At 36.2% G+C, this 19968-nt stretch overlaps 1 protein-coding gene across 3 annotated transcripts in view; it reads left to right on the plus strand.

Moving 5' to 3' along the window:
* Window positions 1-19968, plus strand: part of stk3 (serine/threonine kinase 3 (STE20 homolog, yeast)) — a 425887-nt gene that overhangs the window by 58404 nt on the left and 347515 nt on the right. For all 3 annotated transcript variants that reach the window (XR_005630645.1, XM_039736187.1, XM_039736186.1), the window contains exon 2: window positions 1063-1143. Coding sequence is in view for 2 of the 3 variants with exons in the window: in XM_039736187.1 (XP_039592121.1) it covers window positions 1063-1143 (81 nt within the window). In the remaining variant the exon portion in view is untranslated. The remainder of the gene's footprint in view (window positions 1-1062; window positions 1144-19968) is intronic.

A 19968-nucleotide genomic window follows, 5' to 3' on the forward strand; every position in this document is an offset into this window, starting at 1 on the left:
TATTTTAATTACACCATATTTAGGCTGTTAAAAAAAAAACAAAAAAAACAAACTATATTTTCAGTTTTTCAGTGAAAGTCTGCATGGAATGCTGTTGCTAGTGGTTTCATGTACTGTACATCAGTCAGGTTAGTAAGAGCTGGTCTAGACTAAAGGCATTAAGAGGAAGTTGATTTGTGGGCAGCCACTGAATATTAGGGTCAAATACAGTGTGCTTCTTCACTGTCTTGGTAGTGGAGCAAATGCCTACCTAATGTTTAAACTATTGAAATGTTAAGCACAATTCTACTAGTTTCCAGTGCCCTGGACTGACTCATTGTATGAATGTCAGTAAGTCAAAAGTGGTACACTAGCAGAAATTTGAAAACATTTGTACTCTGCACTTGGGATTTGAAAATTGGTTGAGATAAAAAGTAGTTTTTCAGTAAATGCATCATACAAATAACAGTATGTCTATAGATTTGAAAGTTTTCTAATGTCGCATTTTTGAATCAGAGTCATTATCCTGGATATCCACAGATGAGTTTTAATGCCACTTTTATGTTTTCATAAAAAAAGTGAATTATTTCTCACTAATAACAAGTGGAGTTGTGTAAGGCAAGTGCTCTAAAGTTTAAAAAAAAATGTGTCTTTTTGCCCTTGAGAGAATGGATACAAATCACAAGCTGCATGTTTTTTAGATAAATATATATATATACACAAAGGGTTTGCAATTAAAGGCCAAAAATGTGCCAAAAGAATTTTCCAAAAGCAGCAACTTTTTGTTTAGATATAGTTTCGACACGGTTCAATTAATAAAGTGTTCAGTATAAACTCTGCTGCATAAAATGTGTGGTGTTTTTTTTTTTGTTTAATCATTTCTATTTAGTAGCTGTACAGTTTGTCTACTTGCATTGGTTCAGTGAAGAAAAACAAATGTATTGTGGTCCGAAATTTGTTTATCTTTCTTTCTGTGTATAATTTGTTCTACCACAAGTTTTGATTATTTTATGCTGTTTTGACATATTAATATATTTGCTTTGAAATAATAATTCGTTTTCTGTTTTATTTAATTTTTTCCAGCAAGTTGAAAAAACTGAGTGAAGACAGTTTAACAAAGCAGCCAGAGGAAGTTTTTGATGTCCTAGAGAAACTCGGTGAAGGGTAAGAGTTCTTGTTTTTTGCTAAAACCTCAGTCCTTCAAAAACTTTATTCCTTCTTTTTTAATGAGTGGCACAGAGGCGTCAGTCCCATTTGAAATCCTGATCCACATCTTTTATTTGACAAGCCAAAAACAATAAAAATAAATTTGGTAGACCCTTTTTTTTTAATTCCCGATTTTGGAGCCTGAAAAAAAGCAAAAATGAAGACCATGTGTTTTCACACCACTCGTCTGTCTCTTCTTTATGGTCACTCCCCAGTCTCTTGGCATCATGTTCTTAAGGGTTTGACCCATACTGTCAGTTCCAGTGGGCAGAAAAGATGGGGTGCTGACAGCTCCAAGTAGGCTGTGGGAGCCAGAGTCTGTTTTTACTCCTGGGCCTTTTGTTTTTTTCTTCCTGTCCATGATTCTTTTTGTGAAAATCACATACCTGCATTTCTATTACTGTTGCCTGTTGAGTCACCTAAGTGTGAGACTTCAAAAGATTACATCTTTTAAATCCAGTAATTATAGCCTTATTACTCTCTGATCAGCTTTGCTTCCCCAAAAATGTTTTTTGTTGAGTAAACTAAAGATGTTTTCCTTGCATTTTACCACAGATGTGGCGTTGTAATATTTCACCACTTAGTGTCTTAATTTATATAAATAATACTTAACAAAAAAAAGCTTTGTTTAGCCACCACTTTTATCCAGAGTGACACATAAACCATAACAGTATATAAATGCAAAGTAACCATAATAACACTTAACTGTTTTAAATTATTCTTCAAGGGCTAATTGACAAGGCAGATTGGAAGATTAAACTACAAATAAAAAGGCAAAACGTTGAATTTCTGTTGGCAGAATGAGTTTTATGTTTGCCAAGTTCAAAGCATTTATCTGTCCAGTGTTAATCTGTCGAAAATATTCCAGAGATGAGGTCCTACCTGCCATTAGTCATTTCCCCTGGTCAAAAGTTATTGTCATGCTTTTTCCTTTTTTGGGAAGTGTTTTTCATTTTAAAATCGTCAAGCAGTGTGGGGTTCACTATAAATCCCATCCTGTACTAGCTGGGGTTGAAGCATTACTGCACAATGGACCTCTTTAACATAATAGCTTTTTACAGGGCTGTTAACTTAGTCTTATTCTAATCCGTTGAAAAATCATTAGGAGAAATCCTAAGCCTGATGCTGTAGTGCAGTTGGAAAATATTTTGTGATACTTTAGTAAATTAGAGAAAATTAAAGCTACTCTTTGGTGTCATCCTGTTGCACTATATATAGTCTGAGGAAGTATTGGTCATTCTTAATTAATGTCCGCCCTCTAGCCACACCTTTTTTCCATTTTGCATTGCTAACTGATTACTTCTTTTGAGTTTACTGAATTGCATCGTTTTGTATTCTAATTTATCAATACTTTGAAACCAATATAATTTACATTAAATAAGTACAAACCGGATTCCAAAAACGTTGGGACACTATACAAATCGTGAATAAAAACTGAATGCAATGATGTGGAGGTGCCAACTTCTAATATTTTATTCAGAATAGAACATAAATCACGGAACAAAAGTTTAAACTGAGAAAATGTATCATTTTAAGGGAAAAATATGTTGATTCAGAATTTCATGGTGTCAACAAATCCCAAAAAGTTGGGACAAGGCCATTTTCACCACTGTGTGGCATCTCCCCTTCTTCTTACAACACTCAACAGACGTCTGGGGACCGAGGAGACCAGTTTCTCAAGTTTAGAAATAGGAATGCTCTCCCTTTCTTGTCTAATACAGGCCTCTAACTGTTCAATCGTCTTGGGCCTTCTTTGTCGCACCTTCCTCTTTATGATGCGCCAAATGTTCTCTATAGGTGAAAGATCTGGACTGCAGACTGGCCATTTCAGTACCCGGATCCTTCTCCTACACAGCCATGATGTTGTGATTGATGCAGAATGTGGTCTGGCATTATCTTGTTGAAAAATGCAGGGTCTTCCCTGAAAGAGATGACGTCTGGATGGGAGCATATGTTGTTCTAGAACCTGAATATATTTTTCTGCATTGATGGTGCCTTTCCAGACATACAAGGTGCCCATGCCACACACACTCATGCAACCCCATACCATCAGAGATGCAGGCTTCTGAACTGAGCGTTGATAACAACTTGGGTTGTCCTTGTCCTCTTTGGTCCGGATGACATGGCGTCCCAGATTTCCAAAAGAACTGAATCGTGACTCGTCTGACCACAGAACAGTCTTCCATTTTGCCACACTCCATTTTAAATGATCCCTGGCCCAGTGAAAACGCCTGAGCTTGTGGATCTTGCTTAGAAATGGCTTCTTCTTTGCACTGTAGAGTTTCAGCTGGCAACGCGGATGGCACGGTGGATTGTGTTCACTGACAATGGTTTCTGGAAGTATTCCTGAGCCCATTCTGTGATTTCCTTTACAGTAGCATTCCTGTTTGTGGTGCAGTGTCGTTTAATGGCCCGGAGATCACGGGCATCCAGTATGGTTTTATGGCCTTGACCCTTACGCACAGAGATTGTTCCAGATTCTCTGAATCTTCGGATGATGTTATGCACAGTTGATGATGATAGATGCAAAGTCTTTGCAATTTTTCACTGGGTAACACCTTTCTGATATTGCTCCACTATCTTTCTGCGCAACATTGTGGGAATTGGTGATCCTCTACCCATCTTGGCTTCTGAGAGACACTGCCACTCTGAGAAGCTCTTTTTATACCCAATCATGTTGCCAATTGACCTAATTAGTGTTTATTGGTCTTCCAGCTCTTCGTTATTGCTACTTGTCCCAACTTTTTTGGGATTTGTTAACACCGTGAAATTTTGAATCAACATATTTTTCCTTTAAAATGATACATTTACTCGGATTAAACGTTTGATCTGTCATCTACGTTCTATTACAAATAAAATATTGACATTCGCCATCTCCACATCATTGCATTCAGTTTTTATTCACAATTTGCTTAGTGTCCCAACTTTTTTGGAATACGGTTTGTATAAAAGGCAAAGCAGTCATCCGCTTCCAAACATAGGCATCCTATAGTGTTTAAATAAACTATAAAGAGGTGGGTGTCATAATCGGTCACCTATTTTTGTCAGGACTTAACTATTTGCATCTGTTTTTGGTGCTAGAATGCTATTCCCTACATTTGTTTTTTGATTTGGAGTATTTATTTTTTTTGTCTTCCCACTACATTGCTTTCTTTTCGTATGTGAGCTGCTATTTTGTGTAATTGAGTTTGTTGGTGGTGCTGTCTGCTAGTGTCTGAACTAGTGACTTCTTGAGCCATGGATTATACAGTCTGCTTAAAAGATCATTTGAGGGTGTTTTACTGCACAAGAACTTTGCAGGTAGGGCTGAAAAGTAAAGTAGTGGATTAATGGCCCCACAGCTGGAGTTCATAACACAGCTTATGCTTATATTATATACATTATCTGAAGCAACTAAACATTCTTTCCACTATAGACACCTACAATCACTACTGTCAGGCTAATCACTTTCTGCAGTACCAATCTGTTCACTGCTAAAAATTTTAGGATTAATGTTAACGGGGAAGCTCTCCTTGTTTCATTACTAAACAACTGTAATTAACTGAGATGTTCCAAGTCATTTCCTATGATAAATATTGTAAAGAGCATCTTTATTATAATTTTATTTTTCATTTGTAATTTTTTTTAAGAAAAAAGATGTTTTTGCTTTATTAATATGGGGTAGCTTGCATTATGTTTGCTATACAGATCTTAGATTCTGAAGCATTTCTTAAAAAACAGCCATTTCATTTATATAGACTGAACTATATATGAAGGCAAGGTTATTTTAATGATTTTAAGCAATGAGGAAGTCCAAAACCATAAACAAAATTCCTCCAGAATACCGGACCACCAATTAAATAAATTATTTTTATTGGACAATTAAAAAAGGATACAGTAATAAAAAACAAACTCACAATTACGTTAATGCATCTAATACATTAAAGAATACACATCATGCTCAAGCAAAATTGCTTAGAATAAGACTTGGTTGCAAACAATTATAGCAGTTAGGCAGGGATTCGAACAAATTGGAAAAGAGTGGAAATTTTGGTATCCAAATTCACATATGAAATTCAAAAAGCACTATTCAGAAATTTAATGAAAAGACAAGCCTGGAAACAAAGATATACTTAAAGTTGCCATGTATGTATGTTTTGCATTATGTACTTTTTCAATAGCCATAAGTAGGAAGGAAACAAACTCAAAAGAAGAATGCAGAACCAAACTAAAACTAATAAATTCAGCAGTTAAAAAGTCCCAAAGCTGAACAGAGAATATTCTGACATAGGGAGCTGAAAGACCAACTCAGAAAGAGAAACCAAAATCGAGACTAGCAAAGGTACTCAATGTATAAGCAAAGAAGTGAAGCTTAGGCAAGTTCTTAAATACTGAAGCGTCAGGTGGCTGCTGCAGTTAACAATGCACCTCAGTAATTACTAATAATTGGACGCCCTGTCTCCTTTGATTTACTTAGAGTTGGAAGGGAAAATAGTTAACAATTAGAAACTGTGAAATGAGGGGAAACCTTGACTAAACTAGGGGCAGAGTCACAGTTAAAACTGACAATCACATTTACCATAGTTAAGAAAATTTTGAACTTTGCATAGTTTTAATTCGCAGTAAACAGTGTTTGTGTTACTCTTGCTTGTTGTTGAAAAGTGGTGTTCTACAGTACGTAAAATTAAAAAGGAAAACTTACACTTGATGGAATGAAGGTTTACAAAGCAGTCAAAGGCAGAAGCCATGTGTAGTTTCATGCTTTTGTTAATTTTGTTTATTTTTGGGTCAATAATTTAACAAGAAGTGGTCATGCTTTTTATAGAATGTGAAACCATAGTTTTTATTTCAGTGGTTCCATTTGCCAAATTGAAATTCCAGTAAGAAAAATGGCATTCTTTAGTGTTATTCAGATAGGCATTTAAGAAATACTTCAAAAAGTAATTTTGTGAGCAAAAGATACTGTACTTTAACATTTTACAACCCTGCTTTAGAATTTTAATCTTTGTTAACAATTTTGTTTAGTTTGATAATATAGTTTATTATTGATTCTGACTCAGTGGTTTTATTTTGTAATTTATTTAATAATAGTGTGAAGAATGAGAACAGACATATGTTCTTATTACTCTTGTGTGGTACTTTATAAAAGTTACCCCGACAGTTCATCTTAAACTAACAGACAGAAGGCCTGAAGCACTCCACCAGAATATTTTGTTAGGATTCTAAGTTTATATGGAGAGTCATCCAAGTCTATGGACACAGTCCTAAACTGCACCTCTCCCATCACCATTCTTGACAGTGGTGCTAGACAGCAAGGTTTTCAGCAAACACTACTTTTTATGTTGTTATTTTTGTAATTATTATTATCATTAAGGCAGTCGCCAAGCTCATAATCTTGGAAGATCATTTATTCAGGGAACATACATGTTCATTCCACTTTAACTTCTCTGTGTCAAGTGTTTATGAAATATACATGTTTAAGTAGGACTTGCATTTCTTTCATTTGGACATTGTCTGATTCTAAAAAAAATGCCTGCACACGTTTTCCTCCTACATCCCACAGATATATACTCATTTAATTGACAAATATAAATTAGACTGATGTTAAGTAAGTGTGAATGTGTAAGCGAGTATGCTCTGGGGTAACCCCAAAGACTACTTCTGGGGCTACTGGGATTGTATGGCTAAACCTCTTCTGAACTGCAAATGCCAATATATCGCAATAGCAGGCAGGTGACCAAAACCAATGTAGTTAAACCCCACATTGCCATACAGAAGACTGGAGAAAATGTGTCATGTAAGCAGTTATCCCTTGCTGCCGCTCAGTTATTATTACTAGTATTGTATAATTCTGAGGCCTGTTTCACTAACCTGCTTTTTATTTGGACATGATGGTAATCCTTTCCTCATGACATCAGGGCTTTGTAAGATCTCTTTCAAACTCTGCTGATTACATTTAAGGTCACTACCCAAAATGTTTTTACTAAAACATATACTGTTTAATGGCCTGTTTATTAAGTTTACCTATTTTTTTCCAGATAGAACCCCATTGGTCTTCACCATAGCCTAATTTCTTTGAGGCATGGATTCAAATATTCAATGTGCTGAAAACATTCCTTGGTGATTATGGACAATGTTGATTTAAAAGCCTCACATAGTCCTTGCATACTGTAGTCAAACTTGTGAATATACATAAATTATTTCAGAAAATTAAGGACTTCCTTTAATTAAAAATTACTCTTTCAGGCATGTTTCTGTTGACATGTGCATCTAGAAAATACAATCCGTGTGCAGTTCTTTCATACTTTACAAAACAAACATAAAAAGACTTTTCTTTTATAGGCATGTTTACATAAAATGATAAAGCACTGATTTATGTTTTACAGCTGTCCACATTAAGCAACATGTCTCCCAGTGGACTGATTTTGTTGAAATTTGGTACACTTATTCTTAAAGGAAATTTATGGAGAAAGTTGAAAATATCTCAAATAGAGTGCACTATACTAAATATTTAAGTATTAATAGCTTACATTTAAAAAAAACTGAATGTGTAAAATTGTCGGTTTAAAGTAAAGGAACATTGTGTCATCACAACTGTTGAGTAATTTACTCTTTTAAATTCACTTTGAGGAAGATTTTCAACTTGTGTATTCTCCTCTTTTACATATCCTACAGCCTTTCTTGATAATGATGTTAATAATAATACATTTTATTTTTATAGTGCCTTTCCCATGCTCAAGGCGCTATATAAATAGAATGTATTATTATTATTATTCAACTTGATGGCAAAATAGATCTCCATGTTAGAGCTGCCTGTATAGCTGTAAACTTGCTATATGTTAGCTGCTCACATGCAGGTGAATTTTAACAAACTGTTGGTCTGAATATTCTTTTAGGGACATTTTTTCAAAAGTTTTATGTTTAAGAAATATGAATTTAATTTAATCATAGCCCCTACACCACCAAAAACGAACTAATCAATCGATGCAACTTTTACGTGAGGAGGAATCTAGTGTCTATGAAAGCCTAATTGGATTCTGTTTTAAACTGTACGATATTGTAAAATGCTATAAAAATATGCATTATAAGTACTCAACTAATAAATGTAATTAAATCCTGTCATCACTGTTAATTTTGAATATGACTCACTGCTGCAAAAAATGTAAAAAATGGAATACATCATGGGGCAGCATGGTGGCGCAGTGGTAGCGCTGCTCCCTCGCCGTTCACTTCCCAGGTCCTCCCTGTGTGGAGTTTGCATGTTCTCCCTGTGTGTCTGTGGCTTTCCACCCACAGTCCAAAGACATACAGGTTAGGTGCATTGACAATCCTAAATTGTCCCTATTTGTGTGTGTGTGTGTGTGTGTGTGTGTGTGTATGTGTGCCCTGTGGTGGGCTGGCGCCCTGCCCAGGGTTTGTTTCCTGCCTTATGCCCTGTGTTGGCTGGGATTGACTCCAGCAGACCCCCTGTGACCCTGTAGTTAGGATATAGCGGGTTGTATAATGGATGGATGGATGGAAAATATCATAAAAATTTAAAGAGTTCCACATTTGTTATAGTATAAATATTGGGCTCATAGTATACCTGGTAGAAGTTCAGGTCAAAAAGTATTCAGATATCTGATATTCTTGTTAGCTGTGAACCTCCGTTGACATAGAGCAGTTTTAGTCACATCTATCTAATTGGTTATTTTTTTTGCCTGATTATTTTTGCCTGTTTTGCAGTATCATTCATTCATTTGTACTGTAAAATCCTTAATAAATTTCCAATGTTTTATTTAAGAATTTGGATACATTACTTTTTCTTTTAGCCAAAGATGTTTCTTCTTCTAAAGATTCATCCCAGTTATGATATATCAATGGCTGTAACTGCTTATATGTCTCTGAAGGAAGCTGTTTTGCTTCCCATTCAATTTTTTGGAACCAGTTGAAACCAATCTGTTTTCCTTTGACTGTTGTTCACCTTGATTTATTATTTTTGAGTCAGTTTAAAAGTGTAAAGGACTGGAATGTGGATTGAGTGATAATACTTTTAAAAGTGTGCAAGTCCTCTTCAGAAGTACAGTGAGGCTGTTTGAATAGTTATCTGCTTTCTCAAAATTTAAGCTGAAAGTCCAAGTTTTATTAACTTGGCTCAGTTGAATTGAAAGCAACTGTTTAAAATAACATACTTGCTTCTGACATCAAAGTACAATTTAACATTATGCAGATTGTGAACAATGACTTTAATATTATAAAGGGTTACACTTATTGCCAGCTTGTCTTTTGATGCTTATGGTACTAAACCATCAGGTAAAGTTTACGTTTCTCTTTAATTGGATGCACATGTGGTGCATTCACTACCAGACAAGCAGTGGCCAATAATGTAGAATCAAAAAGACACAAAGTATACCAAGAGCAGGTGCTTCAACAGAAATTTAGTTCCTGATTAATTTATGTGTTTACCATCCGCATGATCAGAGACGTGTATAAAATGGCATGGCAAATCTTGCTGCTTTTAACTGTAACTTGCATGGCTAGAAGGGAAGACCCCAATAACTTTGCTAGTGATTAAAAAGAAATGGTTTCTGAAGTGTAGAACATCATTAGTAATGGTCAACAATACTCAGAAGCACATTCTGTGGAAATCTGTTGTATACATATTCCAATCAGGCCTTATTCGATTTTGTTGAAATTAATAAAACCAAAAAATTAAAAAAATAAGTACATAATACATCACTATACGAAATTGTATAGCTGTATAAGAAATAACAAACCCATCAGCAATCCCCTTTCACTCTTGTTTCAAGTCTTGTGGCATACCACCAGAAGCAACACGTCCATTTCACATCCCCTTCACCAGTCCTACAGTCATGGCTGAAATTATTGGCACCCCTGGAGTTTTCCCAGAAAATGCACCATTTCTCCCAGAGAATTGCTGCAATTACAAATGTTTTTGATATAAACATGTTTATTTCCTTTATCTTCTATGGAACAACACAAAAAACAGAGAAAAAAAAGCCAAATCTGACATTATGACACACAGAACTCCAAAAATGGGCTGGACAAAATTATTGGCACCTTTTCAAAATTGTGGGTAAATCGTTTTATTTCAAGCATATGATGCTTGTTTGAACTCGCCTGTGGCAAGAAACTGGTGCTGGCAATATAGCAATCACACCTGAAGCCAGTTAGAATGGAGAAAAGTTGACTCAACTTTTCTGTTGTGTGTCTGAGTGTGCCACACTAAGCATGGAGAACAGAAAGAAGAGCAGAGCACTTGAGAACAAAAATTGTGGAAAAATATCAACAATCTCAAGGCTACAAGTCCATCTCCAGAGATCTTCATGTTCCTTTGTCCACTGTGCGCAACATAATCAAGAAGTTCACAACACCTGGCACTGTGGGTAATCTCCCTGGACGTGGATGGAAGAGAAAAATTGATAAAAGACTGCAACGAAGGATAGTTCAAATGGTGGATAAACAGCCCCAATCAACTTCAAAACATATTTAAGCTGTTCTGCAGACTCAGGGTGCAACAGTGTCAGCTTGAACTATCCATTGACATCTCAACAAAATGAAACGCTATGGCAGGAGAGCCAGGAGGACCCCACTGCTGACACAGAAACATAAAGCCAGACTGGAGTTTGCCAAAATGTACCTGAGGAAGGCAAAATCCTTCTGGGCGAACGTCTTGTGGACAGATGAGACCAAGGTAGAGCTTTTTGGTAAAGCTCATCATTTTATTGTTTACAGAAAACGGAATGAGGCCTACAAAGAAAAGAACACAGTACCTACAGTCAAACATGGTGGAGGTTCTAAGATGTTTTGGGGATGTTTTGCTGCCTTTGGCACTGGATGCCTTGAGTGTGTGCAAGGCATCATGAAATATGAAGACTGCCAAAAGATATTGGGGCGCAATATAGGACTCAGTGTCAGAAAGCTGGTTCTGTGTCAGAGGTTATGGGTGTTCCAGCAAGACAATAACCCCAAACATACCTCTAAAAGCACCCAGAAATGGTTGAAGACAAAGCGCTGGAGAGTTCTGAAGTGGCCAGCAATGAGTCTGGATCTAAATCCAATTGAACACTTATGGAGAGATCTCAAAATTGCTGTTGGGAGAAGGTGCCCTTCAAATCTGAGAGACCTTGAGCAGTTTGCAAAAGAAGAGTGGTCAAAAATTCCAGTTGAGAGGTGTAACAATCTTGTTGATGGTTATAGGAAGCGCTTGATTTCAGTAATTTTTTCCAAAGGGCGTGCAACCAAATATTAAGTTGAGGGTGCCAATAATTTTATCCTGCCAATAATTTTGTCCAGCCTGGTTTTTGAGTTTTGTGTGAAATGATGTCAGATTTGGCTTTTTTTCTCTGTTTTTTGTGTTGTTCCAATGCACATAAAGGAAATAAACATGTATATACCAAAACATTTGTAATAGCAACAATTTTCTGGGAGAAATGGTGCATTTTCTGGGAATATTCCAGGGGTGCCTATAATTTCGGCCATGACTGTACGTAAGGTTGTCACCACATCACAAATTTCTGAATATAAAGAATTTAACAAAAGAAGTAGCTAAGTGTCAGTGTTGGATTGACTCACTGGGTGCTGTGTTAATCAGCAAAATGCAAGTTATTCAAGCAGTAGAATGAGTACATCCAACTGATAACATTGGATAGGTTTTAGACTTTCACTTAGGTTGAGGGTGCACAAAAGCCAGTGGGTCAAGATCCATCCTGGATGATCCCTATGGCTGAAGGTTTTTATTCCAAACAGTTTCATAATGAGTGACTCAAATTATCAGAACCTGTTTAACTGATTTTTGACTTGGGTTTGGGAATTTGGCTAAGACACGTTAGAACTGATTTCCTGGTTTCAAACCTCACTTCATTTCTTGATTATGTCTTTATCTCCATGATGCATCTTCCTGTTTCTGCTCACTTCTCTAGAGTTGAATCCCGCTGCGTTTTTATTTCATTATTTCATCTTAATGTTTCTCTCATGATGACCATTAAACCATCAGGGTGTATTTTTTTTTTTTTTTTATATAAACGACAAGTGTTAGGAACAGCGAGTTCTTACAACAGTATTATATTAAACAGTCAGTTTAGCTCACTTCATCTCAGCTTTTCAAATGCTGTGACCATTTTGTTTTCATTAGAATAACAGTTTCAAAACTACAACTTGAAATTTCTATCCTGCTTGCCTACAAAGAAAGAACATCTTGTGAATATGGAGCAGCATGTAACACTGTAGCACAAATTTTTTACGTAAAATTAAGGTAGTCCTGCGATACACCTCAGCAATTTCAGATTTGACTTCTAAGCTAGGTAAACCCCTGCAACAAAGTTGTAAGTTAGCATTTCCCATGAAATGAAAATATATGTCGGTGTGTGCTCTTATTTATTTAATGTGTATAATCTATTTGTTAAATTGCTCATCTGTAAGGTCATACTTATTTCATTTTTTTTCAGTGAAAGTATTTTTAAATTAAAAAAATATCTTTTTGTGTTTATTTTTGTTATATGTTAATGTTTTGTATTAATGTAATAGTTGCTTTTTTAGTAATGATTTTAAAAATAATTGGGAAAGTATGTTTTGTGTTATATTAATTGCTTAGATTTCTACAGTTAAAAAGTGTAATAATCCTCATTTAAGTACACGTCTGCATTAATGCCCAAAAAATGCTAATGTGAAAACCAATATATATAGGAAATGTTAATGTGACCAAAACTGAAATCTTAAGGGGACCAACCCCAATACCCTTAAATAGGGAGCCTCCCACTTCTAGATTAGATTTCTGTGGAAAACGTTGGATAACCTACAGTCAAGTTTTCCCTCAATTAGATGTAGCCTCATGTAGATTTATGTGAACAAAATCCAATCAACATAAAATGGGGAAAAAAAAAAACTGTGTATAGTAAACAACACAGATTAAAAGTTGAATATTAAGTTCTTGTTTTATTTGGCTGTAGTTATTTCAAAACAAATGCTTTCCAATGAACAATACTATACTTCATACATGCTTTTCTGACATCAATAACATTCAAAGGTCTAATATATTTAAAACTCTGTGCAAAAATTTTCTAGACTCTTGGTGTCCTTAGGTCTGTGCTTATGACTGCCTTCTTCCATACAGATCTCAAGTTAGTTTAAAGGGCTGCAGAATGAAATGGCCTTTACAAACCTGGGTTTTTGGCTGGAATATCCAGATACTTACTAGAGTTTATAGTGCTGTAAATCTTAAAAAGGCACTGTATCCAGCAGGGGGATGCATGCTTCCTTTGAATGTGTGCTTTACGAATTTCAAAATCTTTGAAAATGTAGCAAGAAGGGAAGCAGCTGTGTTTCAGTAAATAAATAAATAAAAAGTATATGTACTGTATATATTCTTCGGCTCTACCCCTTCCATGCTCCATCGCTAAATTTTAGCTGTTAATATCAGTAGGCATATTATAAGTTGGCAGTTATGTTCGTACTTTTTTTTACACAACCGCAATATTAATGATACAGGTAACATTCTCTCCACTAGTTAATACGGTAAAATTAAACAAATATTCACCACAGAAAATATCCTTTATTTTTAACCTTTCTTTTAATGTGGCTTAAACGTCCATATCTGAACAATTAAAAGAATCCTGTAGAAGATGGTATCTAAGGATGCTGTATGGGGTTCTCTGACAATCATATCTTTGGAGGAGCAAGGAGCATTGTCCCTATATATATATATATATATATATATATATATGTAGTCACATATATACACACACAGCTATTTCGTATCAGTGTAATACGCTGTTTGTTAAAACGGTTGACTCCCGCTCTTACGTGCAATAACAAATCAAATCATTCAGTTGTCTTTGCTCATATGTCATTTTAGAGCTGGACGCCTGGCATCATTTTGGCCACAAGTTCGTTTCTGTTTGGTGTGAGGTTCTGTGTTGTGGAGATTCTCAGGATGGATTGCAGATGCTCATCAGTGAGGCGACTCCTGTGTGCTGTTTTGTTAGTCTTTATCACTGAGAAGAGCTTCTCACACAGATATGTGCTACCAAACATGCACAAGGTTCGAGCGCATGTAGACGGACTTTTTGTTCTTCAAAGTCACCAAAGCGCCGTGCAAACTCAGTGTGCAATAACTGTAACCGCAATAACTTGCAGCATCATATGGTAGACTTGATTAACGCGGTTAGTGTTCGGCAAGGCAGCTGAAGCGCTGCATTATGGGATCTGTAGTTTGTGTTACCAGCGCTTCATATACCCGGGCTTTAATAACAATAATACAGTATATAAAATGATCTCGGGCGGATATAATTACGCGCCGGGCGGATGTGCCCTGACCCTTGAGTTTGACACATATGGACTAAATAGAACTTGAAAAGATATATTTTTCAAATGTGATCGCGCAATTCAGATAGAGTTGACGCACTACAGCCTGCATGCCTCAATGAGTAATCCTCCCCTCGCTTTTACTTTTTTACCGTTCATCTAATGAATACACTGAGTATGGCTTTACCAAAACAATCATTGATGGCGAATAAAGTATCCATTATTGAGTATGTAGAGCGGGATATATATATACCAGCGTATCATGAGAAGTAGTGTGTTAAAAAGGTAGAAAAGAAAAGGGAACATTTTAAAAATAGCGTAACATGACTGTCAATATACAGTATTTGTTTTGTGAGTGTTACTGAGTGTTGCTGTCATCAAGGATTTGATTATCATTATTTCTTTCAATCAGGTTCGTATTTGTAGGATGTGTTGTGTTCAAGTTACATTCCGTGTTTGTCAATTGTTGTAAAGATGACAGGTTTCATTCATCGATTCGTTTCTTACTGCATCAATAAACAGCTCGTCGTCTTCTTTATCTGAGACCTGACACACTGCATGCACGGGTTTTTACACTGTCTTCCTTTAGCGGGACATTGACTTTTCCACTGTGTGCTTTGTTTCCACAGTAGCTGCATTTATGAATATGCTTATCAGGCGCTTCATATTTTTGCTGCCTTTTCAATTGTGTAATTGGTTTTGTTCAGCGCTCTTTGGAACTGTTGCTTTTTATCTGTGCACTCGTCAGTTCCGTGAGCCGCTCGGTGTACATGCATCGAAGGTTCCCAGCTGTGCTGGTGCCATCTCGTGCTATGTCCATGGCTGTATTTAATGTTACCTTAGTCCTGGCACTTAAAACTTTCTCGCAGTTTAGCTGAGTTTGTGTCAAACACCACCCTGACCATCTCATCTTCCTCTCCATAAGCACAGTCCTTCACCCGTGAATATTTACCCGTGGCAGTTTGCTATTGGATTGCGCTGGACTGACCTTATATGGGCAGGCACTAAATTACAAGCGCCAGCGTAGCCTGTCTATGAACTTAATTTAAAGTGTAGGTTTACATGCGTGCTTTGTTTCGAGTAGCAGAACTCATGAATATGGTTGTATATGTCACTTTTCGCTTCTTATTGTTTAGCTGCCTTCTCAATTATATAATGCATGTTTTCTTCAGCGCTTTTGGTCCTCTTCCTGGTTTTCTATGTACTGCGTGATTCGTGGGAGCGTGATGATGTCACGAAACTCCGCCCCACGGCGTTGAAGCTCATCTCCATTACAGTAAATGGAAAAACAGCTTCAGTTATGACCATTATGCATAGAATTTCGATATAAAACCTGCCCAACTTTTGTAAGTAAGCTGTAAGGAATGAACCTGCCAAATTTCAGCCTTCCACCCACGGGAAGTTGGAGAATTAGTGAGTGAGTGAGTGAGTGAGTGAGTGAGGGGCTTTGCCTTTTATTAGTATAGATATATAATATAAAATAAATATATATAATAAATTATTCTCACGGATAATATAATATATATATATATATATATATATATATATTATATTATATTATATTATATTATTATATTATCCGTGAGAATAATTTATTATATATATTTATTTTATATTATTATATATCTATACTAATAAAAGGCAAAGCCCCTCACTCACTCACTCACTCACTCATCACTAATTCTCCAACTTCCCGTGTGGATGGAAGGCTGAAATATGGCAGGTTCATTCCTTACAGCTTCCTTACAAAAGTTGGGCAGGTTTTATATCGAAATTCTACGCATAATGGTCATAACTGGAAGCAGTTTTTCTCCATTTACTGTAATGGAGATGAGTTTCAACGCCGTGGGGGCGGAGTTTCGTGGTGACATCATCACGCCCCACGTGAATCACGCGTACATAGAAACCAGGAAGACCTAAAAAAAGCGCTGAAGAAAACATGCATTATATAATCGAGAAGGCAGCGAAACAATAAGAAGCGGAGAAAGTGACATATACAAACATATTCATGACTTCTGCTACTTTGGAAACAAAGCACGATGTAAACCTACACTTTAAGTTCATAGACAGGCTGCCGCTGGCGGTTGTAATTTAGTGCCTGCCCATATAAGGTCAGTCGTCTCACGGCAATCCAATAGCAAACTCCCACTAAATATTCACGGGTTAAGGACTGTGCTTATGCAGAGGAAGATGAGATGGTCAGGGTGGTGTTTGGTACAAACTCAGCGAAACTGCAAGAGAAAGTTTTAAGTGCCAGGACTAAGGTAACATTAAATACAGCCATGGACATAGCACGAGATGGCACCAGCACAGCTGGGAAACTTCGACAACAGTTCCAAAGAGCGCTGAACAAAAACCGAATTACACAATTGAAAAGGCAGCAAAAAATATGAAGCGCTCATACATACAAGCATATTCATAAATCCAAAACAAAGCACACGTTGGAAAAAGTCAATGTCCGCTAAAGGAAGACAGTGTAAAAAACCGTGCATGCAGTGTGTCAGGTCTCAGATAAAGAAGAAGACGAGCTGTTTATTGATGCAGTAAGAAATGAATCGATGAATGAAACCTGTCATCTTTACAACGATTGACAAACACGGAATGTAACTTGAACACAACACATCCTACAAATACGAACCTGATTGAAAGAAATAATGATAATCAAATCCTTGATGACAGCAACACTCAGTAACACTCACAAAACAAATACTGTATATTGACAGTCATGTTACGTTATTTTTAAAATGTTCCCTTTTCTTTTCATAGCTTTTTAACACACTACTTCTCGCTGATACGCTGGTATATATATATATATATATATATATATATATATATATATATATAAATAAATGTTGTTGTATGTATATATATATATATATCCCGATCTACATACTCGAATAATGGATACTTTATTCGCCATCAATGATTGTTTTGGTAAAGCCATACTCAGTGTATTCATTAGATGAACGGTAAAAAGTAAGAGCGAGGGAAGGATGACTTATTGAGGCATGCAGGCTGTAGTCTTGCGTCAACTCTATCTGAATTGCGATCACATTTGAAAAATATATCTTTTCAAGTTCTATTTAGTCCATATGTGTCAAACTCAAGGGCGCGGGCCACATCCGCCCGGCGTAATTATATCCGCCCGAGATCATTTTATATACTGTATTATTGTTATTAAAGCCGGGTATATGAAGCGCTGGTAACACAATAAACTACAGATCCCATAATGCAGCGCTTCAGCTGCCTTGCGTAACACTTACCGAGTTAATCAAGTTATTGCGAAGCTAGCTCACCGATGCTGAAGAGAAAAGTTGATTCTGAAAATAGAGCCTTTAAAACCGATGGGAGGCTGAGTATATGTTTACTGAACCCGTGTGTCTCATTTGTGGAGCTAATGTGGCTGTAATTACAGAATTTAATCTAAGGCGGCACTATGAGACAAAACATCAGGTTAACCTGAATGCAATGCAGAAGATACAGAAAGCAGCATAATTAAATAAGAATCTGACACTTCAGCGGACGTTTTAACCGTGCACAATCACAAAGTGATTTCAAGTGAAGCTGCTTTTATGGGAGACACAAATGCACCAGTGCACCTTGCCTCACTTTCCCTGTTGCCAAGTAATGTTAAACCAAGTCGTCACTACGGTGTTCCCAAATCGCACTTTGCTGATAAACTGGCGCACTGAGTTTGCACGGCGCTTTGGTGACTTTGAAGAACAAAAAAAGTCCGTCTACATGCGGCTCAAACCTTGTGCATGTTTGGTAGCACATATCTGTGTGAGAAGCTCTTCTCAGTGATAAAGACTAACAAAACAGCACACAGGAGTAGCCTCACTGATGAGCACCTGCAATCCATCCTGAGAATCTCCACAACACAGAACCTCACACCAAACATAAACGAACTTGTGGCCAAAAAAAGATGCCAGGCGTCCAGCTCTAAAATGACATATGAGCAAAGACAACTGAATGATTTGATTTGTTATTGCTGAAAGGAACACATTTTATTTATATTTCCAGGTTTTGTTATGCAGCATGTTCATATTTGAATTTGTATAATTTTGACAGGATATATTTTTATGGAGAGCAAAATCTTTTGGGATATTTAAAATCTAAGTTTATTTTTTATATAAAATTACATAAGAGTAAAGAAATTTGAATGTTTGTTCTTTTAACGTTTACTTTATTTCTAACTTGTATAATTTAGACAGGATAAATTTTTATGGAGAGCAAAATATTATAAGTTGTTTAAGGTTTGAGTTGATTTATTCACGAATAATATTCCTGTCTGTTTTTACCATTCCTACCAAAGATATTTCTGTCGACTAAATAAAAATTCCTTCTATTTAAAATTTAAATAGAACTTGAACAAATCGATAGTTCATAATATCCACGCAGACTTGCGTAAGGCGGGAGTTATCCGTTTTAACAAGCAGCGTATTGCACTGATCTGAAATAGCTGTGTGTGTATATATGTAGATATGTATGTATATATATGTTTATATATGTGTGTGTGTGTGTATGTATATATATATATATATATATATGTTTATATATATATATATATATATATATATATATATATATATATGACAACAACACTCATCACTCACAACAGTGACAAAACAATTACATTGACAATCATGTTACGTTATTTTCAAAATGTTTCCTTTTCTTTTCATTGCTTCTTTAACACACTACTTCTCAGCTGCATGGCTGGTATTTTGCTAGTATATATATATATATATATATATATATATATATATATATCTCTCTCTCAATCATATACGTACACAGTCATATAAAAAGGTTTGGGAACCACTCTTAATTCTTTGGAGTTTTGTTTATCGTTGGCTGAGCTTTCAAGGTAGCAAATTCCTTTTAATATATTTAATGCCTTATGGAAACTGTAGTATTTCAGTTGTGACGTTGAGTTTATTTGATTAACAGAAAATATGCAATATGCATCATAACAAAATTAGACAGGATTTTGGGCACCCCAACAAAGATATTACATCAATACTTAGTTGAGCCTCCTTTTGCAAATATAACCGCCTCTAGACGCCTCCTGTAGCCTTTGATGAGTGTTCTGGATTCTGGATGGAGGTATTTTTGACCATTCTTCCATACAAAATCTCTCCAGTTCAGTTAAATTTGATGGCTGCTGAGCATGGACAGCCTGCTTCAAATCATCCCATAGATTTTCGATGATATTCAAGTCAGGGGACTATGATGGCCATTCTAGATCATTGTACTTCTCCCTCTGCATGAATGCCTTTGTAGATTTCGATCCGTGTTTTGGGTCATTGTCTTGTTGGAATATCCATCCCCTGTGTAACTTCAACTTTGTGACTGATGCTTGAACATTATCCTGAAGAATTTGTTGATATTGGGTTGAATTCATCTGCCCCTCTACTTTAACAAGGGCCTCAGTCCCTGAACTAGCCACACAGCCCCACAGCATGATGGAAAAAGCCTTAAATAATCTTGTTCCATCAT

The sequence above is a fragment of the Polypterus senegalus genome, chromosome 15 (genome assembly GCF_016835505.1).
Source record: "Polypterus senegalus isolate Bchr_013 chromosome 15, ASM1683550v1, whole genome shotgun sequence".
Lineage (NCBI taxonomy): Eukaryota > Metazoa > Chordata > Cladistia > Polypteriformes > Polypteridae > Polypterus > Polypterus senegalus.